Consider the following 25,328-nt stretch of genomic DNA (forward strand, 5'->3'; position numbering starts at 1 on the left):
GCGGGTTTCCAAATACTATCATCTTGTTCAACCCACTCGGGCAACTTATGGCCTCACAATCTCCCGGTCTCGATAATTTCTAGTTAAATTGGGTCTGTTGATCTCTCGGCCTGGAACCGCAGAATGGTAAATAGGCTATGGATCCAAACTCACTAATTTACGTTATCGTCAAAGACGCGTCTTTCTTTGGTTCTTTACATAGCTAGGATCCGTATGTGTACCACTTGGACCATTTTCCTTTCCATACATGCGGGCAGTATCGCTTTAACTCATGAGTTTGGTGCAGTTTCTTGGTTTTGCCGTGTAGATGTAAGAGGAGCCCGTCTCTTCTCAGTCTATAAGTGCCAGCTTGGTGACCCTCATTCTTCGATTGATTTACCCATTGCATGGTGTTGACAAGACTTGTCTTCTCCCTTTCCCATCCCCCTTCATCTGCACTGTCCGTAGATTTATAACAAGGATGAAAGATAGACATCATTGTAACTTACAGTAGATAATAAGATCATGATAGTAATGTGCGGAGTACCTGGATCACGGGTTGACTTCGAACGACGGGGCCGCGGGAACAAGGGGTTTCCCCTTAGCAGCTGCAAGCCCTGCAAGATTGATTACCTAGGGACTAGTGGGGCCGAAATGGTGGCTTTTTCGAGTACAAATTTCGTTCCAACGAGGCGGTGGACTGCCTTCACCCGCAAAAAAGGAAAATGTAAAACGGGACGTAGAAAAACCATCCGTCTTGATAACCCAATGAGATGTTTCTCTGCCCTAAAATTGTGGATTGAATAACGCCAGCTTATGTCCTCTGCTCTAGTATTCAAATGACATGGCAAACGCGCTGGCTTGTCGACGAGTGAAAGCTTGAATCGATGCTGCCAAGTTACCCATCAATGTCCGCTGGTCATCTCCTTTTTTACAATACCATTGGGGACTTGTTTCTGATTTCTATTTTATCCTTGTCCCCACCCACTTCCTCTTCATCTCTTTGCTTTGTTACACCATACTGATGATATGTCTCTTGCTTTCGATTAATAAATTGCTTAAACTGAGCTTGGACTACGATTCCGGTCAATTTACTCTCGGAAGCTATATCATTCAATTCAGACTGAGTAAGTATGCCAACAGATGGGGACCAATGTAGCTCGCCATGGAACCTAATTCCAACATTAGAAGCCTGCAGAAGTTCGTTCCAGGTCTCAAACGTAGTTTGTGAGGGCGACAACTGCAGCCGTTAAACGTTCTTCGGGTGACGCAGATTCATGCAGTATAAGAAAAGTACGGAGTAGGCGGTAAGTCACCGCCAGGTAGATTAATCAACCCTTCCCAAAGAAGAGTTATCCTGTCCAAAATCCAAACATCATACGATCAAGCTGCAGGCAAATACTTCCAAAAAGTGGCATATTATCACAGCGTGCCTGGCTAGAACGCTTCTATTTTTCGTGTATAGTTGCCTTGTAACCGTAACTTTCCTAGGCCTGTGAGAACCAACCTGTTCAGTATTCGAATCCACCACCGGTTTTATCTCACCTGTAGCCTCATGACACGGACCGGTACGTACCAGTCAAATGTGTATACTCTGTATGGTGGTGTGGGTATTCCACTGCAATGACCTGCCGCGGGTCTAGAACATGTGTTCCTGCCACCCACTTTCTTCCCGTGCGGACTTCATCGGGTTTCGAGTACTAGTATCGAGCTGCTGACTTAGCCCAAAGCCCAATTTACAACAATACCATTATCAGTGGGTAGCCATAGTCAATCACACATGACTTCCGTACGATTGTAATGTCATCAAACAGATGGGGACCGGACTCGCGCAAGTACTCAAGGAAAAAACCAAGTAGAGAGGACAATAGTCACATGCACGAAATAAGCGACCTCTAGGTCAGACGGTTCTATTCTATAAGCACCTCGGACCACTCATTCCTTTTAGCCCTGCGGTATCCATCATTAAGTGGGCTGTGATCCCACGTCTAACCCCCTCGCGTTCAAGCCGAGATTAGGGTACGTGATATATATAGAGTAGACATACTGCGTACGTATGACACCCATCCCGTCTCTGTGGTAAAATAAACGAAAGGCGAACGCTACACTCTTGCAACGTACAGCAAGTTCGACAACAAAGATGAAAATCTCTGGGCAAAATAATTGGCGCTTATCAAGGCGGGATGTCGTAATCATAATCATACCATCGAGCGACCATCGGTGAGATAAATGGCTACCTTGGCAGGAGACAAAAGGATCCATCGTCGACTTTCGTCTTTTTGAGTGCATCTTTTTTTTTTTCTTAAGCGGCGAATATCGATTCGGATTTTCCAATTGAGGGGAACAGACAAACAACCATAACTGGCTCCAGTGTGGTGGATTCAGACAGGGATGTTGCTGCTTGAGCTATTCCCGGCACGCAATGATCGTCAAAAAAAATGTCCGACAGCCCCACAGCCAAGCTCTCGGTTATGTTTTTTTTCTCTTTCGCTTCTGCCCACTATTGTATGCTGTTGTGACAGATAGAGAAAGAAAGAGTTAGAGACGGAGGGGAGAACAGTGTCTGTACTATCTTTTCCTTAATTTTTTCCCTTTTTTTCTCCTGCTTCTTCCTTTTCCCTTTCATTATTTATTGTTTATTTATTTCTCTTTTCTTTTAAGGAGTCAGGATGATTTGGTTCGCCTACGAAGAACCAGTGGTTTCGGGTAGGACTACTCCGTAGGTACCTCGTGCAGACATGTTAGATACCAAGTACCTTCTGTTCTTCCCATACTCAGCTACCGAACCATTTCGATCACAATAGCCCATCCCCTATATGTGGTTGTGGCCTCTATGCTGATCGTTTTTGTTACTATAAACAGTAACGTTATCTACTCCGAGTATGCCTCAGCATAGCACTTCGACTCAATCATTGACTTGTTGAGTGCCTAGCCAATCCTTTAACTCCCATTCTACGGATTAACTTTGGACTGGCCAGTGGAATTTCAGTATGTACTAAAACAGAGACCAATACGGGAAGGGCCTGTTGATAATAAGACAAGAGGATGGATTCTTTGAAAATATGAAACGCATTGGGTCATAATTTGGTGGCAAAGCTGAAAGTATGCTTGTTATGGTGAAAACGGTTGACATTCGCTGCTGCCCAACAAAGGGTGGATCTGCGCATTAGTTAGGGCCTAGATTTGTTAAGAAGTGCAGGACTTAGGGGAATTACTACTAGTAGTATGGGGGAAGGCAACGCCAGCTTTCGGTTTGGGGGCCCACATCTTGAACTTTCCAAACGATATGGTTGGCCTGTAGGACGCATGATGGAGTTCCGTGTGGGCCTGGATGGGGTTTGAGAGAGGAACTCAGCTGTCACCTTCCAGATATGGGACGATTTCGGACGCCCATGAATTTTGATTCTGATCCCTCTCTGTACTTTCTTGTTCTTGTCCTTGTTCTTTTCTTCTCTTTTCATTCTTTCTTTTCCCTTGTCTCTTCATATATGAACTATCGATCAAGTACCCTGAATATAGTTCTCTGCATCGGCGATATATTTTCCTTTTCGACATGCCCTTGGATTGAGTCGATCGCCCTAACAGTGTCAACTCTATTCTTCCATAATTGACAACCTAAATTTCTCAATCTGAGAATGGGTGTTGCTGCTAATGAGCTCTTAACCTGAGGGTAAAGGGCTATTGATCATCATCTTCTCTCTCCTTTATTCGCGTTAGAGAGTAGGTGTACGGTTCCCTTTAAAGAAAAGAATAAAGTAAAATAAACCAAAATTATTGAGATAGCCTGATCTCAGTGGTGTTATCTATGGACTTGACTTGAGACACAATAATACTAGTAGTGACATAGACTAACTAGTTAAATGAAAAGGATGGATGGGGGATGCAATCCCTTTCCATCAGTATGTATGTACATTGTGAACCATAAACGGACGCAGAGTATGAGGACATGACATGCCAAGAGTTGTTTCATGAGAGCTTCTGCGTTAGAGGTACCTTGATGAGACAAATAACATCCCGTCCCTTATGGCCGTATGAAACGATGAAACGAGATTGGTTGGAAGACCAAAATGTTTCGGAGAAGGGTTCTCGACTGGGCGAAATCAGACCATCGAACCTAGCGGGCAAGGGAAAAGAGATATGACTGAATTACCGTAATTAATCTTACTGAGGGGTCAAAGTACGTACTAGGTAGAGTCCGAGATCCACAGGTGATGACTCGATGCGAAACCCATGCTGTGGGGTGGCGCTTGACTTTAATTATTCTGGTAAATTATCGTTGTGCTTCCATGGTTTTACTACGGGCAATTATCTTCTTCTGGGATGGATCTCTCGTTTCTCGTCTGCAAGTCAGAGAGCAAACTGTGATGGTTCACGATAAGTCTTGGCAGAGGGGTCAGATCCGGACTATGTGCGGTTTCAGATAGATGCCCACACTTAGACATTATCCATTTCATTTACCTTTTTGACACTGATTTATTCAACAGGTACAATCATCTATACTCAGTATTTGCCTAGATCTCCTTGAAAAACTAAAGTAATTAGAATATATATTAATCGTGTTCTATCTGGCCTTCAGAATGTATTCAACGAATGACTAGCCATCTTACCTCTCAGTTTTGGAATCGGGCTTTCAACCAGTGGGGTTAGAAAACCAGTGTATAGATCCTGAAATTGCTTGTGTATCATCACCATGAGTATGATAGATCTCTTGCAATGTCAGATTCTAGAATTGTTCGATAACAAAGCAGAATATATTCATAATTCTTCAACAGTACTCTTCTTATCTACCCTGGACATGCAATTGTCAGAACAATAGAGTCTTCAATTCAAAGCTTGGCCATGATATCTAAGGGGTTGTTAGTCAGGTAATAACCCCCACTCTTCTAATCAATAGGAAATATTATTCTCTATAAGTTAAAGAATGTCAGGTGTATTAGCAGTTATTACCTTGAACCTACTATTAATTTAAGAGTATCTATTGCTTGCTGTACCGAATATCTTAGGATAACCATCAAAATGTTTACGATGCCGCCTAATCTTGCTTTTTAGATAAGATTGCAGTGCTTTATATAAGATACTTTTTCTCTATTGGGGTAATTTAAACTAGCCATATAACATGTATGGAATGAAATATATCCCTAGAATACTAGTCTCCGATGGAATTTGTCCACCTCAATGAGTACAGCGCCTCCGTGATCAGGCAAGGCACTCTATTCTATGGCCGATCTATTGCTATAGCTGTCCGTTATTCAAGTTTTGTGGTTTTGATCTTGACGCAAAGAATACCATCATATCGGTACACAAGGGAAAGAAGGGAAAGAAGAGGAGGAAGAGGAGGAAGAGGAGGAAGAGGAGGAAGAGGAGGAAGAGGAGGAAGAGGAGGAAGAGGATGGAAAATATGGCGTATGCAACAATGACCTTAGTGATGCCTGGCTTGCAAAATCTTTTGTCTTTCTTTCCCAGAAGCCTTGGCCCCAAAATAAGATACTATCTCCCCAGTTCATGTGGAGCAGAGTTCAGTAAAAAAGCGGAAAGGTGATCTCACTGACTAACAACAAAGACTTAACTAACTACCTGGTGTGGATATCAAACGAATCCAGTTACGTCTATTTTTACTGTATTCCTACATCTGCTGCTCGTCGTATACCTCGTTGGTATGTACCCTGACATTCAACCCTGTCATTTTCAATCTCTACTAAGCAGCTTTTAAAACACAGGATCAACCGAAGACGCAACAAATGAATGATAAAAAAAACAGTACGCTGTAGAAAAGCAAACGGCACAGATTTGGACCCACGGGCGATCAAGAGCTAAAGCAAGGAAGAAAGAAAGAAACGAAAAACCCCGTATGTAAAGCTTGCTACCCTGTCACATGTCTTGGTAACTTAGTAGTCACTTCTTACCCTGAATTGCCTCCTTCACCTGCCTGGGATACAATCTATCACGAGCGGATGAACCAGTAGCGTCCAAGGACACAGGTTTCCTTCGCTACCGCCATTCCATGTTGCACCCTGCAGCTGCAGATTGCTTTAAGGGAAAATATTGCCCGGTCAAATCTTCTTGCCTGGTTTGCTGTTTCGGTAGACTTGCTAGAATTCACTGGCCCGAGAAACGCCAAAAAATGCTCATGAAATATATTTTGTACAATTCTGGTATAAAGTATCCGAGTCCTGGAATTATCACAACAAAACTGCATCAAAAAAATAGCAGTATGGGTCTGAGCTTGCGGAATTCGTTCGAGAGGAACTATAGAAATGCCCGGATCATCCACTGTACTCGTTGAGCATAATATTTTGTATGTCAACTGTTAGGGAAGTTTTCATCATAACTTATTACTAACTGATTTCATTTCTTCCGTACACTCAGGACTAAGAAGCATTTTACTATATAGAAATTTAACTAGTAGAGCACACCACAAAGCATAGACTGGACCAGATGCGGTTGTGGAAGAAATTGACGGTCCTTTCCCAACCTCGACAAAACGAAAGGATCGGTGATAATTGGAAATGTTCTACTACACATAATTTCCATGGCCAAGTAGTGGTAATTCCCCAGTTCCTCTTCGTCAAAGATGCACAGGCGTAAAGCTGTTCGCAAACCACCCAGTAAAAATAACTTCTAGGATTATTTGATTTTTGATGAAATCCTGTGGCCTGACCGTCTCAAGATGTGACTCGCCATGAACTCTACCCCAGCCATCTTCCATAAAGGACGTGGTAGGTAACAAGGTCGTTACACTGCTGCTGCTGCTGCTGTGAAAGCGTTCTTCTGATAGGTAGGTGCTGATCGAGGACAAGGAAACCAAAGTGGTTAAAGATAAGTAAGCTAGCTGATGGAGTCCGAAGAGGGATTATGCCGAATGTGTCTTCAAACTGGTGTATCGGCGACTATTAATCCATGCCAAAAATGTTGCCCTTAAAAAAAAGGAGGCCTGACAACGGGCTACGGGAGAAATTTTGGCCTGTCAGATGTGCATGGCTTAACTATAACGCCTAGCTCTGTGTCCCAACTTTCATCTTCCGCATCAGTTGACATAAGAGGAGCCGCCGCTTCTTCTAACTACTCAGCCGGTACCTCCCAGGAAAGGATACCCTCCTCCCCACCTTGACTATTAGTTCTAGCTTCGTCAAAACCCTGTGAGAGATATATAAATGATAAATGGACTAATGAGCCTGACAGGAGCCATCCAGTCCGAGCGAATTGATCACGAATGGACAATCGGGCAGCAACTTTTACTATCTCTAATTTCTAGTGTACTGGGAGCCTAGAACGAAGGTTACTAACACTCAGATCATCACTAAAAGAGTGTCAGGCAGGGAAAGAGGTCAAAAACACCAGCTATAGTCGATAAAGACCCTTTACAACGTTCAACAAATGCTCGTTCTCAAGAGACTAGAGGCCAATGTTTCCATACAACAAGGCTGCACAGCGCGTTTTGTTTAGGGTTTGATGGAATAGACTTGTGGTTTCCTTCCTCCACCATTCTGGTATACTGATTTATATTTTCCTGATCTCTATCTTTATCTCCACGAGGCTTGTATCTTGAGTTCATTCACTTGCCCCTAATTATCTTCCCCCTCTCCCTCTCGGCAGCCAATTAGCACCATGGTAGTATGTGATGATTTCGGGTAAAATTGATCTGAACCGGAATTCCTCTGGAACGATTACCACCGACATTATCGGACCAACCAGTTCAACCTAACAATGGAGACCTTAAATCCGCCGGAGAGTGCCTTACCTTCAACTACACGGTTCATTGAGAATTTGATCTCGCAGATTTCGGAACGTACCGCCAACTCAGAAAATCAGGTCAACCCTGAAAGTCAGCGTCCGTTCTCCGCCTTCCCAGCAGGCCACGCATCAAACATGAAACAACTGATGCTGACGCTCCATTGTCTTTTCCCCAATGAATTTCTACCTGCCCTGGATATTCTGGACCGAGGCCTAGTCAGGCGCTTCATGAAGGAGGACTATAGCATTTTGGCCCCCGACGCTTCCGAGTCATTAAGCCCTGGCGAGTTAACACCAAATGGCAGGCGGCGTCCTCCACTTGAAGACTCGTTCTTCGTCATTTCAATGTCTACGTCTCCCTATCCCCCATCTGGGGAGTCTCTGCCTCTTCGTCCAAATGCAGACCAAAAAGGCTACGAAGTCCGACTACAAGCGTGGAACTGCACCTGCCCAACATTCACGTTTTCTGCATTCCGCGACCTAGGTCCAGATTTGACTGGTGGTGATTCATCTAGCGGAGAGCTCTCACAATCCCCCCTTGTACCTGGCGTGCATTATTATACATTCGGTGGAAGCCTAACTCAGCGGTTAGTGAAGTGGTCGCGTCCGGTATGCAAGCATCTCCTTGCTTGTGTATTGGCGGTGCGCTGTCCCGCACTCAGTGGGCCCTCTGCAAACGATCATGGTCGAATCGTCGTCAGTGCACAGGAGCTGGCAGGTTGGTGTGCTGGTTGGGGCGGATGATCAGCTAGATTGCATGCGTTATAGCAACCTTCAATACATGCTGGCCGACCGCCTATCCTTGGCCACAATCTATAGTGACTGCGCTATATAATCTACATTTTTCGCCAGAGCCGTACACATACCAGGGGTACATAGGCCATCCGAATAGCCTATATAGATGATGTCCAGCGGATGAACGCTATGCTACGTCATGGAATACTGGACGACATAAATCTGGAGTCAATCTCGTGCAGAGAAGACCTGGATCAGGCCTGCAGCTCAGTTGTCTACGTATATGTTAGTGGCTGAGTCAGAAACCCTGAAGAACTGAAAGCCTAAGATGCACGTCTATAAGCTAATAACTTCCTCTTCTCTCGGTCTCAGTTGATATGGGAGTGCGGGGTTTCGTGACGGTACTCAACTTTCAACAAACTGTTAAGAATAGTTTTGACAACCGACCCAGGGCCTCAAGTCGGACATTAAAGTCGATTTGATGAAACACGATCGCCCTATGGTCTGTAGTAGGCCAGGTGGCAAAGGCTACCAAAGCTACATGATCAGAGTAGTATTACTGCACTATACATTTCGATGTGAGACTAAATAGTTCTAAATCGTATCACATTGACTCAATAGCCCGGCTAGTAATTTCATTGGCCCTTCTTCTTGTATTTTTCCTTGGATCCATCTAGTTCTTCTTTTTGCTCACCGTTCATGGCTCCGTTCACCTTTTTCGCCTCCTTTTCACCCTTAGCAGCATTGGTTTCCTGTTCCCTCTTGAGCTCATTTTCTTCTTGCTGTTGTCGATTCTGAATCTTGTTCTCGATCAAGTCGTGGAAGGCAGTAATGGCGCGGATCAAACTGCTCAGGTAGATGGCCATTAATTGATCGTTGGTCTTTATACTCATGGCACGCGCCAGTTCGCTGTTCTCCGACTGCTGTTCCGACCCACTGAGGCGTGGTGTCGCTGGTGGGGTCGATAGGTTGGGAAGGAGGTTGAAGACATCCTGAAGATTCCCCAGTATTGCATGATTCACGGGAAGCTCATGATCGAGGACTTTCTGGAGATACTGCCCAATGTCCCGCAGGCGTAGATGAAGGCCCTGCAAGGACTGCAGCTGCGACGTTATGCGAGTGGAGAGGGTACCGACAGCGACATCCCTAATGTCTCGTAGAAGGTGTTCAACACCGATCTCCTCCGCTTCTTCTGCTTCGATTATGGATGGAGTGTGAACGAAGGTCTTGGAAGTGGTGGTACCATCCTGAGAATAGAAGCCGTCTTGGTAAGCAGATGACACAGAAGCAAAAGAACAAAAGAACGTTCATGTTCTTTGTTTTGTGCAAAGCTACTCACATCTTTGATCTCGTCCACGGCAAAGTAGGCATCTGTCGGCACGCCGACCTCCTTTGGTTGGACATCGATAATCACCAATAGAGGATTAGGAGTGTATCGTTTGAATAGCTCGTTAATTTCTAGGTCAGAGGCCCGTAGCTTCGGGCCCGAATGATACCATCCAATGAGCTTTTCACGAGCGTTAATCTTCTTGAACATGTCTCTCATCGATTCGACAAAATTATGATCTAAGAACCACACTGAGGGATCCTTTTCATCCTCCTCAAAAGGAACTGAGAGTAAAAGTATTAGTAGGAGTGGTATGATGACAGGAACAGAGATAGTAACTAAGAATCAACAGTGTGACGTACCCGCGAAGCTGTTTGATACCCGAACATTTTGACCCGAGTTCTCTCCTAGCAATACTCCCACCACACGCTTGCGAGTTCCCTTGGCCGAGCGACCATAATGATCTGCAACTGACAGGAGCACTAACGGGGCAACAGTGACGGTCCGCGTGACGAGGGAAAGGGTGTCCGCCGTGGTGGCAGGCATGGCGGAAACAGAAGACACGGGAGCTGGCTATTAAGTGGATGTGAGATGAGGTAAAAGTCACACGTATACGTGATAGAGGTGAAAAGGAAAGAAAGCCTCGGAAAGCGAAATCCTGATAGGGAGGAAGGAATGGTGATGATTAGAGGAAGATAGATGATGACGGAGGTGAAGCTGAGTGAGCTCCGGGCCCTGCTTGAGCCACAACAACGAGGCTGATGAACTACTACTAGTATCCTTGTAGCCACACATTTGGCCTTGTTGCCTAAGGCTTCCTACGAACACGTGTCTTCACAATACCTACTGTGGCTTATGGAACGGAGTATCGCAATTGAATAATTGCAATTTGAGCTCGGACTTAGGTTAGATATACATCAATTGATATTAAAACCCAAGCTTTCCGATACAGTTTATCTCACCGATTCCCTGGGAATGAAGAATTTCCGGTCAAGCACTGCGAGTACGGCACTTGCAGGCGGATCTTTAAACCTCGGAGAAGCGGGTGCGATACTCCGCTCCGGTTGACCTCTTTTCATCCCCAACATACAGTCTCCAACCTTTCCATTTACCCGTCATTGCCCAACCCATTTTTAATCCCTATACTATTTCCCACGCCGACTTCAACTTAGGCTCTCAGAGAACACTTCTACTATAGTATCCCTCTCACTCTCCACTTCAGTCTATTCCAATGGCTCCTATCACGGAAGAGGCCGTTTCCGGTCTTAAGGATATCATCGGCAAGCTCGAGGCTCGGGTTGAGGAATTGGAGAGCCGTCTCAGCAATGGGTCTAAACCCAAGTCTGTTGCAGAGCAGATGCGCATGGTTCTGATGGGACCTCCTGGTGCAGGTATGGACCTATATATATTTCAGATTTCTTCTAGTTTAAATGCCTCGGAATTCTGACCAGCCCTTGAACTAGGCAAGGGTACCCAGGCACCTGCACTCAAGGACAAGTACTGTGTGTGTCACTTGGTAAGTAACTGACTCTCAGATTGATTGCTGGTATCTATCGAAAGGTTCTGTGACTTATATTCACTGAATAGGCTACCGGAGATATGTTGCGGTCTCAGGTCGCCAAGAAGACTGAACTGGGTAAAGAGGCCAAGAAGATCATGGACCAGGGTGGCCTGGTCAGTGATGAGATCATGGTCAACATGATTAAGAGCGAGCTGGACAACAACACTGAGTGCAAGAACGGGTTCGTATATGAGAGAAAAGAAAAAGAAGAAAAAAGCGGTCCTTGAACTTTTCTATCTACGAATACTGACTGTTTGCTTGCCCAGTTTCATCCTGGATGGCTTCCCTCGTACCGTTGCTCAGGCTGAGCGCTTGGATGACATGCTTGCTGCCCGTCAACAGAAGCTCCAGCATGCCGTCGAGCTGCAGATCGATGATGCCTTGCTGGTGGCAAGAATCACTGGACGCCTAGTTCACCCGGCTTCTGGACGCTCCTATCATAAGGTGTTCAATCCTCCTAAAGAGGAGATGAAGGATGATATTACCGGCGAGCCTCTCATTCAGCGATCTGATGACAATGCTGAGACCCTGAAGAAGCGCCTTGGAACATACCATGCTCAAACCGCCCCTGTCGTGGATTATTATAAGAAGACTGGTATCTGGCGGGGGATTGATGCTAGTCAGGAACCGGGTCAAGTGTGGAAGAGCCTTCTCGGCGTTTTCCGGCAGAACTAATAAACATAATGATTCTTTTTTCTTTTGCCGAGGGGTAAGTCTCCTTGCCGTCTCTGCGTCTCTGCCGGAGAACTCAACAAAATGTGATATGGTATAAATTTTACAATGGATGGTCTGCCACCTTGGTCTACTGCGGAGGTTCCTTTTTGATACATGGACTTTTTTGTATCCTTCGGGTATCCGTACCTGGGCGGCTTTCGGCGGGGGTTTGATTTTATGTATAGTAGCTAATCTCGGAACCTAAAATACAAGTTGCTTTAGACGGTCCTCTTCTATTTTTCCTACCTCCAAATACGTTTGATTTTGTATAGTCGTTGGTACTATGGATATATACACGTTTCTGAACAAGGTATGCTTGTTCTCTCCACACGATATAGACTGTCTCTTACATCGGTGTAGGGTAAACTGTGGACTCAATGTTTTCAGGATAAACTAATCCACCCTGACGCCTGACCTCATCCATGACCTCCATAATAATGATGCTCTCCTCCCATGGCATGCTATCACTTTCAAGCTTACCATCCCGCAAGCACCGTGCGACCTCGTCCGCCTCCCAGTACATGCCCTTTCCTTCACCAGGAAATGAACATTCCACCTCTTTGACTTCCCCCTCGCCCTTCGGAACAACTCGGTACCGCTCCGGCCGGAACGCAGGGCCGTATATCTGGATCTCACCTTTGGTGCCCTGAATGCGGACCGAAGGCTGGACGGGTTTGTCGTCGACATTGGTCGATACTCGGAGATGTGTCATAGCCACTGCCTGCGATTCACCTAGGGGAGGAAGGTTGGACGGAGTACTGGTGGGGAAGGTAAGGAGAATGGATGTTGCTTCATCAGCACCAGTGAGGTGGTAAAGAGACATATGCGATGAGATCCGTGAGGGTGCCTTGCGCGACTCGCGGGGAAGAGTGTGATACAGAGCCTGGAAGACCCAGGTCAAGGAGTAAATACCCACTGCAAGCTGGAGTCAGTTTGGCAACGCTTTCCAATGTGCCGAAAAAAGATCAAAATATTGAATTCAGGTAAATAAAGTATAAATATATGCATACGATTAAGACGGGGAAACTTACAATCAAGCAGCGCCCCGCCAGCCAGGTCCTTGTTAACCATCCGATGCTCGATACCCCATCTTTCCTCCATGTCATCTCCAAAGCTATTATCGGCCAGCACACGCAGAACCTCACCAAGAGTGCCATCCTGAATTAATCCACGAACCTGTACGCTAAGTGGGAAGTACCGAGTCCAGACGGCTTCCATTAAAAAGAGATTCTTCGTTTTCGCCGTTTCGCAGAGAATCTTTGCCTGGGCCGCATTGACAGTGAAAGCTTTTTCACATAGAACATGTTTACCCGCTTCAAAAGCAAGCATAACGTTTTGAAAGTGGTGCGAGTGAGGCGTTGCAACGTAGACGACGTCTACATTGGGATCGGCTACGAGGTCCCTATAGGACTCGTGGGCAGCGCAGGGAGCAGGAATGCCCGTATCTGAGATAAAATCCTCTGCACGGGACTTTGAGGAAGACGATGCAACTGCAACAACTGTGTGGGAGACATCAGATGCACCTCGGACATTAGGATCTCTCAAGAGGTCTCTTACGAAAACTGTTTGTCATATATTCTCTTCAGTTGGGGTTTCCTTTATTGTAACTGGAGGTGGGAATAGAAGAGGGTGTCTAAGAACGTACCACTTGCAATCCAGCCGGTGGCTATAGAGGTTTTCAAAGAGTAGCGTTAGTTTTCATCGATTGTTGCTGTGCCAAGGTTCCTCTTACCCATGATACCCCACCGAACGTTATGTGGAGCCATGATGTGAGGCGATGTATTATGCTGGATGTATGGTATTGAGAAGGAATAGATGAGGGAGAAATGATACTGGAAGGGTGTATAGGGAGAGTCTTCAGGAGTCGATCAGAACATTGGAGGAAAAAGGGAGTAGTGGATTTATAATGGGACGCAATGCAACTGTAGTACTGGAGGTTCGAGAGCGGAGTAAAGAAACAACTGGGGCTCCACAATATTTCCGACGTCATTTGCCCGCAGCCCCTCGTGGAACCTGGAAAATACGCAATACTACATTATAATACAATATAATACATTGTTGGATGGGAAAGAATAACCATACTTCGACTCGAACTGTCAAGTGAAATCTTGGCTACTATGTATATATACAAAACGCCCCAATTGCTGGGGTACATAACTCTGAAGATGGATCTCGAACGCCATAGGGATTCTGTCCCAATGCAAAAAGAAAAGAAGAAAGGAAAGGAAAGGCAGGGAAGATAGAGGGCTAAGGCGTCGAGGCACGCATTTCTGATCGGACCAAGCAAAAAATGCAAATTCTAGTTCTCTTCAACCAGATGATATTCTTACATTAGCTCCAACTTGACCCGGGCATTTTGGCTAGGAGAATCGGTTCCCTAGCGCACAATGTCAGTCGCTGAATTCTTCAATTTTCTTTTTATGTCCAGCAAACTTACCTCAGCCTTGCGTTTGCCCAATACGGAGTCTGGAGTTCCAGTACGCCCTGATGGAGTACCTCGCAGTGCTGGCGTGGAACCGTCTTTGGTCACCTCTGCATAACAACTAGCATGGTACACGCGATTCCCGACCTTGACGGCATCTTGCCATATCCAGTCTTGGACATCCTCAGACCATGTCGACTCGAATTTCTCCTGGCAAATAGGACAGGGCGTATTCCGTAGAGTGGCATCGTTCGGAGCACGTATCCATTGTTTCGGTGGCCCTTTCTTCGCAGAACCACCATCGCCTCCATTTGAAACTTCACCGGATGTTTCTGTGTCCACAAGGCCTTCATCATCGCCCACCTCTCGGGATTTGATCCAATCCTACCTAGGGTCAGTCGAACAACAACTCAAACCAGGTAGGTGCGAATAGAATGCTCACCCGTTCGTCAACATACCAACTGCGGTTCTGGGCCCGCCTGGCTGCCTCTGCCATCCGCTGGTTGGTTCTGAAGTGCCAGTCTAGATGGCGCGCTTTCTTTTCTTTCCCATCCTCTGTTGCAGAAAATCGACGCCCACAAGTCCCACAACGATTGGGCTTTGACTCATAAAGAGTAGCTATGAAGGTATTGCGTGGTCTGTCACTCAAGTCAGTGGCGTCGGATGATGGAACATACGCATAACCTACATCTTGATAGACGCTGTGTTCATTTGAACGTTAATTTGTATATTCGAATTATCGGTCACTTGAGACGTCGGCACAGGAGGTGTAAATCGCACTTGACCGGGCACAATGAAAGGGAAGACCGAAGCGAGGTTTGAGGAAGGCGTAGCTGACGTTGTTGGAGGTGCCGAAGCAGGGGGTAAAAGGCCCCGTGCTCTGAGCGCTGCAATCAGTGGGTTCTCCAGGTTTAAAGTACCAGTTGGCTGCGATATCCCACTGCTAGGTGCTTGTGGCAAGAGACTCTGAGCCTGAGGCGGTGGCGTAGGCTGCTGGCGTGCAGCAGTAGTTTTGATAAGCTCAGCAAGTGCCCCGGGGTTCAGAAACTGCTGAAGAGGCTGAGAAATGGCTTGTACAGGAGGCATTGCCATCGATGGTGTTGACACCGCTGGAATAGCAGGGGGAAGAGTCGAAGGAACTGAATTTGGGGGGTTTGGGGAAAGCGCAGAAACCTGATCGCGCACAAGCTTCAATTGATCCTGAGTAAGTTCCTGGCGTTGCAAGATACCCTGGAGGTCTAGAAGAGCCTTTAGCCGTTGCTGTACGGAAGGGTCGAGGGGATTATTCGCGAAATCGCTTCGGGCAGTTGCGATCAAAACCTCTATATCTCGATTCAAAGCTGAGAGGTTCACATCCTGCTGTTGCTGTTGCTGGAGCTGAGGCGTTGGTGTTGATCGCGGGTCTGCCTGTTGAATATGTTAGACACATAAATGCAATAATAATATGGTAACAATCAAACTTATGACAGCTTACCGATGGAAACCCATGACCAGACCCATTCCTGTGATATAGCATAGGTGGCGTTGAATTTGTGGATGGCGGATAACGAGTAGAACTCTGAGCTGTTGCGCTGCTACTCCCCCAACCTGGGGGTGTCCCAACCCGCCCACGTGTAAGGACTTCCTGTTGGCTCCTCGCCTGCTGCTGCTGCAGGGCGGCTGTCCTCGCTTTGATGAGTGCACTTTCGATGCCGCGAGTAACCTCCGGAGGAAAGACTGGCCTCGTGTCTAGAGAACCAGGGACCGGCTCCTTCCATGTTTTGAGCATCTCGTCCAGTTTTCTGCGAGTTGGCGAGTCGACCAAGGTATAGGCATTCATAAATGTCTGGTACATATTGCGACCCAGAAAAAGCGTGTAGGGTGTCCCTACATTCTTGACAATTGAATCGACTACATACAAGGCGGGCAACTTCTGGGCCGGAGGCGTCTACAAAACAAAGATTAGAAGTTCATTCAGGAAGACTACTGCCAGTATTGCACCCTGCAAAATACGATACCGACAAGGATATGATCTGGGAAAGAGTATGTCACCTACTGTTCGAATGTGATTCTCCAATACTCGGGAGATGGCCATGGCATGCTCGGTGTTCTCCTTGGCTATGACCGTTAAATTGCTGATCTGGAACCTGTCGTTCGTTGTTAGATCTTCCAATGAGTTCTTGTAATCCTCAGCGACTTCGTCGGAGGCCAGTCCTGACGACATATTGGCAAATACACAGGTTGATGCTGATCACGAAGGGAAGTATAGGGGATGAGATGAGGGTGTGGGTGAAGAAATGTATAATTCACGAGTGTCGACTGGTAACACTCAATGCTATTATATTCTTCTTCTTTCCCTCCTTTTCTTTAACAAATTCCGATCAATTCCTCTCTCCCTGTCTTTTCTGTTTCTCTTCTTTCTTTCTTTTTCTCCCCTTTAATGATTTTTCTTTTCTCTGCTTTTTCTTCAAAATTTATCGTATATAGGTTTCTTATTCTCCCCTCCTTTGATTTCCGGGAATAACAGTCTCCTGAAAGAGCAAGAGATGGAAAGAGATGTCGAAACTTGTAGAATGCTTGCTAGCTATCTTCGTCAGGTTTGAGACAACAACACGAGGATGCAAGACCTCCGCCCAAAATCAGAATAAGAAAAGAACCCTCGAAGACCGCCCGAATCCCTGTCTGTCTGTCAAGTCTACCTCATATGACACCCTGCGCCGATTGACCCTTCAAGTAAGTAACGACTAGCAATAGGACCTAGATCGGTATGGAGAAGCTGCGCAGGATTATCTGGATTACCAGAAAGATCTCAGGAAGACTGCCGCTCAACAAAAATAGCTGCGGATGAAGTTGAGAAGCTCAATGGATGAGGGAATCTTAGAAGATGCCCACCAAATATGTAAGGAAAAGTTGAAAATTCAGATGAGGAGGGAGGACGAAGATCAAATCGAACGAGACAGAGGAACAAGGGTAAGAGTTGAGGATTGGAACGGTTATCAGACGTCAATGAAGATTATTTCGAGGAAAGGGAAAGCGCTAGTTAATTTGGGTTATAGTTCGGCGGTTAACAAATGTGACTACTGGATGAGTCAGCTACCGCTTAATGACGCAGTTGCTGATTCAGGGGTCGTATTGCAACAGCATGGTTAATCAGTTTTAGGTAGGTACCAAGTACTAATACTAATATCAACCACCCTGTTCTACTCAGTTTCTTCCTTAAGCTTCCCTATCTATATTTACTATTATACTTCAGGATATCCATTCTCTTTACAGGGGGTGCCGTATGAAAATGAAGTCACTCCCCACCCTGCTTCTCGGATGCTTGACTCTGTCTTTGGCCAATCCGATTGTGGTCACTTATCCTAAAGACACCCCTCCATCTGTCCTAGAGGACGCAATGGAGTCCGTCATCAGTGCTGTATGTTGTAGACCGTGATGGATTCTGTACTGACTTTGCATACTGATCCTTTTTATTCCTAGGGTGGATATATTACTCATAAGTTTCGTAAGTGCCCATGAATCCATCCCGATGAAAGATTGATTATATGTGCATCAAGGTCTAATATGCTTCCTCCTGCCTAGAGTTAATCAAGTGTTTCTTCCCTTTCCCTTCCCGTTCACTCTCAGCAGCAACTTCTAACAGCGGCTTAGCGGCTTCTCGGCGGACGCTCCCGAATCGGCGGTTCAGAAAATCTCAGTCCAATCTGCGAAGTACAAACCGACAATTGAGAAGGACCTCACAGTGTCTATCCAGTAGTGATCAGAGCCATGGTGCTTGAAGAGGCTTTTCCTGCGCATACCAACGGCTGTGCTGGTCTCGGGACTGTTCGTTCCTGTTAGATCACAAAGAGCCAACATGAGCAGGCCTAACGAATTATGATTGATTATGACCTCATGGGAATTGTTGCGTTGGAATTTAAATTTCAGTAGTCCTAGTAGCACTTCAAAATTGTTATTGTTGTCGTGTAATGAATGGTATTCGTGCCAGTATTCGATATTTATCCCGCCTTTCCGACACATCTGTTAGAAGAGAGAAAACAAACCGGACGGAAACCATATGCACTTCTTTCAACCATTGCCAGTGGTAAATTGTAGCGCGCGGGAAGTACTACAGAGAAAGAGAGAAAAGAAGAAGAGAAAATTGGCAGGAGTTACTATTTAAGTTATAAAGGCCCCTCCACGGCTTAGAACTACTTAAACCATACTAAATAATCTATTTATGCGCGTAGCGTGGATCCCACTTGGAATCCCGCGAAACCTGTGAAAGGACACCTTCAGGGTCTTTGCTGATAACTCGTCAGCCGATCTTCCCCTCTTTCCTTCAGAAGAATGCGATTTTACGTGCATCTCATCGTCCATCGCCCTGAAATCTTGTTGTCTGACCCCTGAAGCATTCCCCAACCAAACTGCCTTTTAGGTCAACATGGCTTCCGAACACACTATCACACAGGCCCTGTTGGAATGGATCAATAGTTTCGCCCTTGGCAAAACAATCCGAACGACCGATGAATTGACAGATGGGACCATCATTTGGGAAGTCTTACAAGATATCGACCCCCAATATTTCCTCGATGAGCTACCGCAGCGCAACCCGTCGGACCATTGGTTGTCCAAACTACAGAACTTGAAACACATCCTCAAAACGCTGGTCAATTATATCCGCCAACAACCCGACGGGATTCCTTCTGGACTGGATCCGGCGCCGAATTTGGAAGTGGTCGCTGAAAAGAGTTCGATCAAGGAAACCAACAAACTCCTCAAGCTCATTTTGATCGCCGCTATCCGTTCGCCGAACGCGCCGTCCTACGTGGAAACTCTCCAAACATTGAGCACTCCGACTCAGGAATCCCTGAAAGATATTTTCGAAGAAGCCGAAAATGGCCAACACGAGCCTCTTGACCCCGTGGACGAGATCAAAGAGGACTTGTCCAAACGGGAACATCCTGTTGATCTAGAGCTGCAATTCGAGGAACGAGTAGGGAAGGTGCTTGCTGAGAATGACCGTTTGACGCATGAGAAGAAGGAGCTCGAGAAGGCATTGGAGGACCTACATAACCGTCTGGCACGACTTCAAGAGAATAACGATACTCTCCAGTGCCGCCTCGCGACCACGGAGGATCGACTAGGAAATCTGAAGTCCGGCAAGGGAGACCTTGGTTTCAATACAAAAGCCTTGGAGTCTAAATCCCGCCAGCAGGAAGACATCATCGCATCCCAGGAGACTCGGCTCGCCGCAGCCCAGGATGAAGTTGACAGCCTGCGAATGACAGTAGAGTCCCTGCGCGTGAAGAACGAACGGTTCCAGAGGCTACAGGATGACTATGATGAGTTGAAAACAGAAAGAGACCAGCTCGCTCGGAAGGCTAATGCAGCAGAGAAATATCGGTCAAAGCTACAAGCCAGTCAGGACTTTGAAAAGGAGAATCAGACGCTCAAGAATCAGATTAGAGACCTCCAACAGCAGCTGAAAGAGTCAGATTCGCAGCAAAGATGGACATCGGAACGTGATGTTGAACTTGAAGAATATAGACGAGTCTTGCCACGAATCGAACAGGAATGCAGTGAAATGCAGAGTTTGAAGAAGCAACTTGAATTCAACAACCACGCCTTGACAGAGCGACTTAGCAGTGCTGAGGAACAGCGTGAGAGAGATGATGCACTAATTAGTGAGTTACGGGAACGGATCCGAGAACTCGAAGGCTCCCCTGGGAGCCCAGCTCTTACACCAGGCAGCGAAACGCCAAAGCTGCAGGGCACGCTACAAAAGGACTTCGAAGACATTGGCGTTAAGGAATCACAATTGTTAGGGCTCCCTATCTTACCCTCCAAATATGGGCTGACTCCGCGCTATAGGAAAACCGAAAATGATGAGCTCAAGAAGGAGGTCGAATTCTTGAAGGGAACCTCAACCATTGTAATTTATACCTCAGGACCAATATACAGAAGCAAAATTGGCTGACATTATGTTACAGGTTAATGCTCAGCATGAAGAGTTTTCCGATGCCTTCAGTGAAACGCTGCAGAATGCGCGAGAAAATTCTACTCAGGGGTATTTCAGTCGCAAATCTCCTAGCTACTACCGCTAACCGGACTCTTAGTGACGAGTATTGGAAGCTGTATGATCAGTATATTTTTGTACTCAAGAAACTTGCGGAGCTACAAGACTCTTTTGACAAGTCTAGCAGAGCGCTTGTCGATGCTCAAGCAGCCGGTCAGAATATACCTCAACTTGGAGAAACATTAATCGCATGTTTGCTTACCATTTGACAGCCTTACTTACGAGCAAGGAGAAGCTAGCCATGATTGATGAGATCAAAGAGATTGACTTCGTGGAATCAACCAAATTGCGCGACGAATCGGATGAAATCAAACACAAAATACATACTCTCCAAGCTGAACTTGACGCTAGTTTGGTCTTGGCCAGGGAAACATGTGCTGAACGGGATGAGCTGCGGACAATGCTTGACAACAGACAGGCTGGGATTGCTGAAAGTCGAGTAGAAGACCAAGAAACAATGGAGGAAATGAAAAAGCTCCTAGCAGATATCGCGGCACAAGACAGTGGTGGTGCCTCCGAAGCTTCCCAGAAGTCTGGTGTGGAGCTCACGAAACAAGTCGTTGAGCTTATTGAGCGGAACCTAGAGAGACTGGCACAACGCGCTGAGGTCAGTAGAATCAAAACCTGAGATTCTATTATCATACACGCCGAAAGCTGGTGCTGAAACATAATTTGCAGTATATCCACAACCAAAACGAACACATCAAGTTCCTCCAGCAGCGACTAAAACATTTTGAAGACGATGCGGATGAAAGCATACCGAAAGATCGTGAGGTAGGTGGACACGTCAATATCTATTTAATTTGCTCATTTGCCACGTTTCATGGATTGAGAATTGTGGCCCTCTCTGCTTAACTTTTGCTGAATCATCATGATGTACACAGATCGAACTTCAGAAGTTAATCGATTCTCAGACGAGAGAGCTTGCTCTTATGAGCTCCGCCTGGTATGAGATGCAAAGTCGACTGCAGAATAATAATGTCCCCGTTTCGAGGTATCGTCACGGGTCGAGTTTGGCCGATGCTCAGAAGGGCTGGTTGGCGAGGCAAAGGAACTTAGTAGCTGGTCGTTAGGATGAATGGTACGTCCTAATCGAAGACTAACCCTTAGCAATATATATGTGTGTGTTCCTCTTACAATCAGGTCTTGTGTTATGTCTTGCGCTTTTTCAATTTCGTTTGTCTACATATACTTCTCTCTTAGATTGCATTACCGTTGTTTATCACTTTGACTTGTTACTAGTGTTTCTTAAGACAGCATAAACCATATATTACGATAAAGCATGCCCTCTATATTTCTAAGAGGATATCCTTATATGCCATTGGCCAGTTGTCGGATTTTTAGATTTTGTGTAGATAGACCAAAAAGGATTTAAATTAAAGAAACGACACGATCTCTAGTTGAATTCTAGAAACACACTTGATATTATACTGTACAGATGAAGGAAGGACTTTACCTGAATTTTGGTCATATACCTTCATAATAATAATAATAATAATAATGAGGCTTACACCCATTGCCTGGGGTGTCTGAGGACATCCATTAATTCCTTTTCACGCTCCTTGTCCTCGCCTAGATTCTCTTCCGCAGAAGCCTCGGTCCGGGTTCCTGACACCGGGTCCATATAGGCCCAGCTTGCGGTGCGAGGGAGACTCATCAATATACTCTCGATACGAGCGTTGGGGGTTCGCAGGCCAAAGCTGGTGCCACGGTCATAAACCAGGTTGAATTCCACATAGCGCCCACGTCGAAGCTGCTGCCATTCTTTCTGAGCAGGTGTAAATGGCATATCCTTTCGGCGTTCAATGATAGGAACATAGGACGGGAGGAAGGAAGCAAGACTATCGGAAACGAACGAGAATAGAGTTTCCTGAGAATTCTGTGATGAAGTGGCGGACGACTCTAGGAAACTAGCGTCAAGATCATCGAAAAAGATACCTCCAACACCACGAGACTCTCGGCGATGTGGAAGGTAGAAATATTTATCGCACCAGGCCTTGAATCGAGGGTAATATGTTGCATCATGCCTATCGCAGGCGTCTTTGATGGTCTGGTGAAAATGCTTGACGTCCTCAGGGAATAGGTAGGAAGGGGTTAAGTCTGTACCACCGCCAAACCACCAATTCTTATCTCCATTTATCGGATCCTTAGGGTCTGACGTCTCGAAGTAGCGGTAGTTCAGATGGACTGTTGGTGCCATGGGATTATGAGGGTGCAGAACCAGCGATAGGCCGGCAGCAAAAAACTCTAGAGATTCCACGTCTGCGCCGACAAAAGATTTGTGATCTGCCCTCATTTTCTCAATAGCAGCCCGGGGCAATTCACCATAGACAACCGATACGTTGACACCTGCTTTCTCGAAAACATTACCATCTTGGAGGACACAGGATATGCCGCCACCCCCATTGGGACGTGTCCAGGTATCCGTTTTGAACTGAGTACCATCAATCCTGCTTAACTCATCTACGATTTTTTTTGATGCTCTTTGATCAGTTTCTCCATTCGTAAGCGCATTGGAGAATTTTCACTAATCGTTGCTTGTTTCTTCAACGCTTCATCGAGCTCCGCAATCGAGGGAGAGTCGAGTTCGGTCACTTCCCCTGTCATCTATATCCTTTGTTAGACCAAAAACCGTAACCAAAAGGTGCTTTTTGACCTCGAAACATATATTTACCATGGAATATATCAGAGCTCCGATGAATGGGACGCCAATGGCCAGCCGTAGGTATGGCCTCCACACAGTAAATGATTTCGGTTCGCAGGATCGCTGTTCCGCTGAGTATCTGCGAAATGTATTCTGGAAGTTACAAGGTGTGCGTCTGGTCTGCGATGAGAAGTGGCAAAGTGACCTCCTAAGAGGCATATATGGCCGGGACAAAGACATGATTTTATAAAATGGAATCGAGAATTAGCTGATTTATGGAAAGATCAGGTGGTACCGGAACGATATGAGTAGGTGCACACTCTCTCAAATGGCTCCACCTATCATAAGGAATATAGGTAGCTCAATTCTCAAGTTACCTTCTCTGGACCAGAACAGTATGGGACCACCCGTAATCAGAATATCCCGGATCAATGCCGTTTGCATTGTTTGCACATATTTGTACGAATTTCTGATTAGTCAGACTATTCCAGGACAAATAGTTTGCCATGTTTGCATCACTTGGAGGGTTCGCTATGTTTACGGATTATGGATGTATGTAAAGTCGTGACTCGTGACTCTCACATTGCAGCTTGCAAATAGTACCAGGTAGGGTGAGAGTTCCCATAGAGACTATATTTGGGACTTGAACAGGATTGAAATATGGACTATAGATTCCAGGAGCAGAGCCTATCAAGAGTCCTTTATGGAGATAACACGCACCAGTACGCTAGCCGCTGATCAGGTGGAGGCTGACACCAATGCGCACAGCTACACAGTACAAGGTATCTTTGTAGGCACTACAGACCCAGCATCACCCAAACATCACCCAGGCACCCCACATGAAGATATGACGTGTGTTTATGAGCTCCCTGACTTGGTTCAAATGAAGATGACAAAAACCAAACAAAACTAGGTCCAGTGAATGGATGACTTGGGGCATCTGACTGTGACTCCGGTGTGGGGCTGTTCACCGCCTCCACCCCGTGATCCGCTCGCCTGGCGACCTTATCAGCCGTGGAACTACCCATGACGCGGGGCTTTACTCTCCCTTTTGTCATCATCCACCTTCTCCCTACTACTCACCTTTTACACCAAACATCTCATTTGCATCGCTCTGCACCTCACACCATCTACGTCTTGTCTCGTTGGCGTACCTAGTACTCATAGCAGATCTACCTAGTTGTTTCCATCAACTGTTTCGATCCATCAATATGCGCTCCAAGTTCAAGGACGAGCACCCCTTTGAGAAGCGCAAGGCAGAAGCCGAGCGTATCCGACAGAAATACGCTGATCGCATTCCAGTACGCACAACTCCATCTGAATTCATCTGTGTGATGATTCTTTGCCCTTGAGCTGCCCTTCCTCGGAGAGGCAAAAGGTCTACTCACCGCTTGTTTGAAGTGCTAACTCGAGTTTCACCTGTAGGTAATCTGCGAGAAGGTCGAGAAGTCGGACATCGCCACTATTGATAAGAAGAAGTATCTTGTTCCTGCAGACCTTACTGTCGGGCAGTTCGTCTATGTTATCCGCAAGCGCATCAAGCTGTCTCCAGAGAAGGCTATCTTCATCTTCGTCGACGAGGTGTTACCGCCAACAGCTGCACTTATGAGCAGTATTTATGAAGAACACAAGGATGAAGATGGCTTTCTGTACATCACGTATGCTTTATTCTTCAGAGACGGGTTTTGGGCACATATTGACATTCTCTCTAGATATTCCGGGGAAAACACATTCGGCGATCTTTAAGCTCTAGTCAGCCGTTCTCTCAAGCTATGTAACTGTCCCACCGTTGGTATGTGTTTTGTTTTGGGCCCGGGTGTGTGACCAGCCACTCCGGAATGAGGCGAACGAGCTGGTTAGACCTTGCGGCGATTCTTCATATGTGCAGGCGTTATATCAGGTGTTCCGTATCCCCTTTATGACCTCTATTTGCAAAGACTTTTTAAAGTTTAAATACAAATTACTTTTGATGTGATAATCTGGCGATACCTGCTGACAGGCATTGCTGCTTTCATCCTTACGTTGGGCTCCGTTACATAGCACGCTTCTTTTGCATGCTAAGGTGGTTAGTCAATTTATGACGAGTAGCGAGAATTCCTAGCAGCATGTTCACAAATACTATGAATATCCTATGGTCGAGATAGTTCTGTACTTGGTAGAGCATAGCTACATGGGACG

The 25,328-nt window shown here is 46.1% G+C and overlaps 9 protein-coding genes across 9 annotated transcripts; 5 read left to right on the forward strand and 4 right to left on the reverse strand.

Annotated features, from left to right (window-relative positions):
* Positions 1–7,683: 7,683 nt before the first annotated feature.
* On the forward strand, positions 7,684–8,454 carry ABOM_009387 (uncharacterized protein; the record flags this gene model as incomplete). Its single annotated transcript, XM_022536515.1, has 1 exon — positions 7,684–8,454. The coding sequence occupies one exon, from the start codon at positions 7,684–7,686 to the stop codon at positions 8,452–8,454; it is 771 nt and encodes a 256-aa protein (XP_022385652.1).
* A 626-nt stretch (positions 8,455–9,080) lies between these two features.
* On the reverse strand, positions 9,081–10,318 carry rpn8 (proteasome regulatory particle lid subunit RPN8; the record flags this gene model as incomplete). Its single annotated transcript, XM_022536516.1, has 3 exons — positions 9,081–9,692; positions 9,785–10,056; positions 10,135–10,318. The coding sequence occupies 3 exons, from the start codon at positions 10,316–10,318 to the stop codon at positions 9,081–9,083; spliced, it is 1,068 nt and encodes a 355-aa protein (XP_022385674.1).
* Positions 10,319–11,003: 685 nt separating this feature from the next.
* Positions 11,004–12,008, forward strand: adk1 (adenylate kinase ADK1; the record flags this gene model as incomplete). Its single annotated transcript, XM_022536517.1, has 4 exons — positions 11,004–11,163; positions 11,236–11,288; positions 11,360–11,514; positions 11,600–12,008. 4 exons carry the CDS (start codon positions 11,004–11,006, stop codon positions 12,006–12,008), a joined length of 777 nt encoding a protein of 258 aa, XP_022385692.1.
* A 385-nt stretch (positions 12,009–12,393) lies between these two features.
* ABOM_009390 (Gfo/Idh/MocA family protein) lies at positions 12,394–13,813 on the reverse strand (the record flags this gene model as incomplete). Its single annotated transcript, XM_022536518.1, has 4 exons — positions 12,394–12,962; positions 13,079–13,546; positions 13,693–13,713; positions 13,780–13,813. The coding sequence occupies 4 exons, from the start codon at positions 13,811–13,813 to the stop codon at positions 12,394–12,396; spliced, it is 1,092 nt and encodes a 363-aa protein (XP_022385668.1).
* A 560-nt stretch (positions 13,814–14,373) lies between these two features.
* Positions 14,374–16,672, reverse strand: ABOM_009391 (putative mRNA cleavage factor complex component Pcf11; the record flags this gene model as incomplete). Its single annotated transcript, XM_022536519.1, has 6 exons — positions 14,374–14,424; positions 14,485–14,853; positions 14,912–15,107; positions 15,158–15,876; positions 15,944–16,396; positions 16,505–16,672. 6 exons carry the CDS (start codon positions 16,670–16,672, stop codon positions 14,374–14,376), a joined length of 1,956 nt encoding a protein of 651 aa, XP_022385669.1.
* A 682-nt stretch (positions 16,673–17,354) lies between these two features.
* Positions 17,355–17,967, forward strand: ABOM_009392 (uncharacterized protein; the record flags this gene model as incomplete). Its single annotated transcript, XM_022536520.1, has 3 exons — positions 17,355–17,418; positions 17,670–17,866; positions 17,929–17,967. Coding segments are annotated over 3 exons (300 nt in total), but the record flags the coding sequence as incomplete, so codon positions are not given.
* Positions 17,968–18,871: 904 nt separating this feature from the next.
* On the forward strand, positions 18,872–21,579 carry ABOM_009393 (putative microtubule binding protein HOOK3; the record flags this gene model as incomplete). Its single annotated transcript, XM_022536521.1, has 7 exons — positions 18,872–20,250; positions 20,302–20,362; positions 20,421–20,497; positions 20,547–20,659; positions 20,719–21,113; positions 21,185–21,280; positions 21,391–21,579. The coding sequence occupies 7 exons, from the start codon at positions 18,872–18,874 to the stop codon at positions 21,577–21,579; spliced, it is 2,310 nt and encodes a 769-aa protein (XP_022385671.1).
* Positions 21,580–22,013: 434 nt separating this feature from the next.
* hem13 (coproporphyrinogen oxidase) lies at positions 22,014–23,113 on the reverse strand (the record flags this gene model as incomplete). Its single annotated transcript, XM_022536522.1, has 2 exons — positions 22,014–22,969; positions 23,035–23,113. The coding sequence occupies 2 exons, from the start codon at positions 23,111–23,113 to the stop codon at positions 22,014–22,016; spliced, it is 1,035 nt and encodes a 344-aa protein (XP_022385662.1).
* A 1,248-nt stretch (positions 23,114–24,361) lies between these two features.
* ABOM_009395 (autophagy-related protein 8) lies at positions 24,362–24,896 on the forward strand (the record flags this gene model as incomplete). The annotated part of the gene is made up of 3 exons (XM_022536523.1): positions 24,362–24,451; positions 24,576–24,808; positions 24,863–24,896. 3 exons carry the CDS (start codon positions 24,362–24,364, stop codon positions 24,894–24,896), a joined length of 357 nt encoding a protein of 118 aa, XP_022385663.1.
* Between the last annotated feature and the right edge of the window lie 432 nt (positions 24,897–25,328).

This window comes from Aspergillus bombycis (assembly GCF_001792695.1).
Source record: "Aspergillus bombycis strain NRRL26010 chromosome Unknown contig00099, whole genome shotgun sequence".
Taxonomy (NCBI): Eukaryota; Fungi; Ascomycota; class Eurotiomycetes; order Eurotiales; family Aspergillaceae; genus Aspergillus; species Aspergillus bombycis.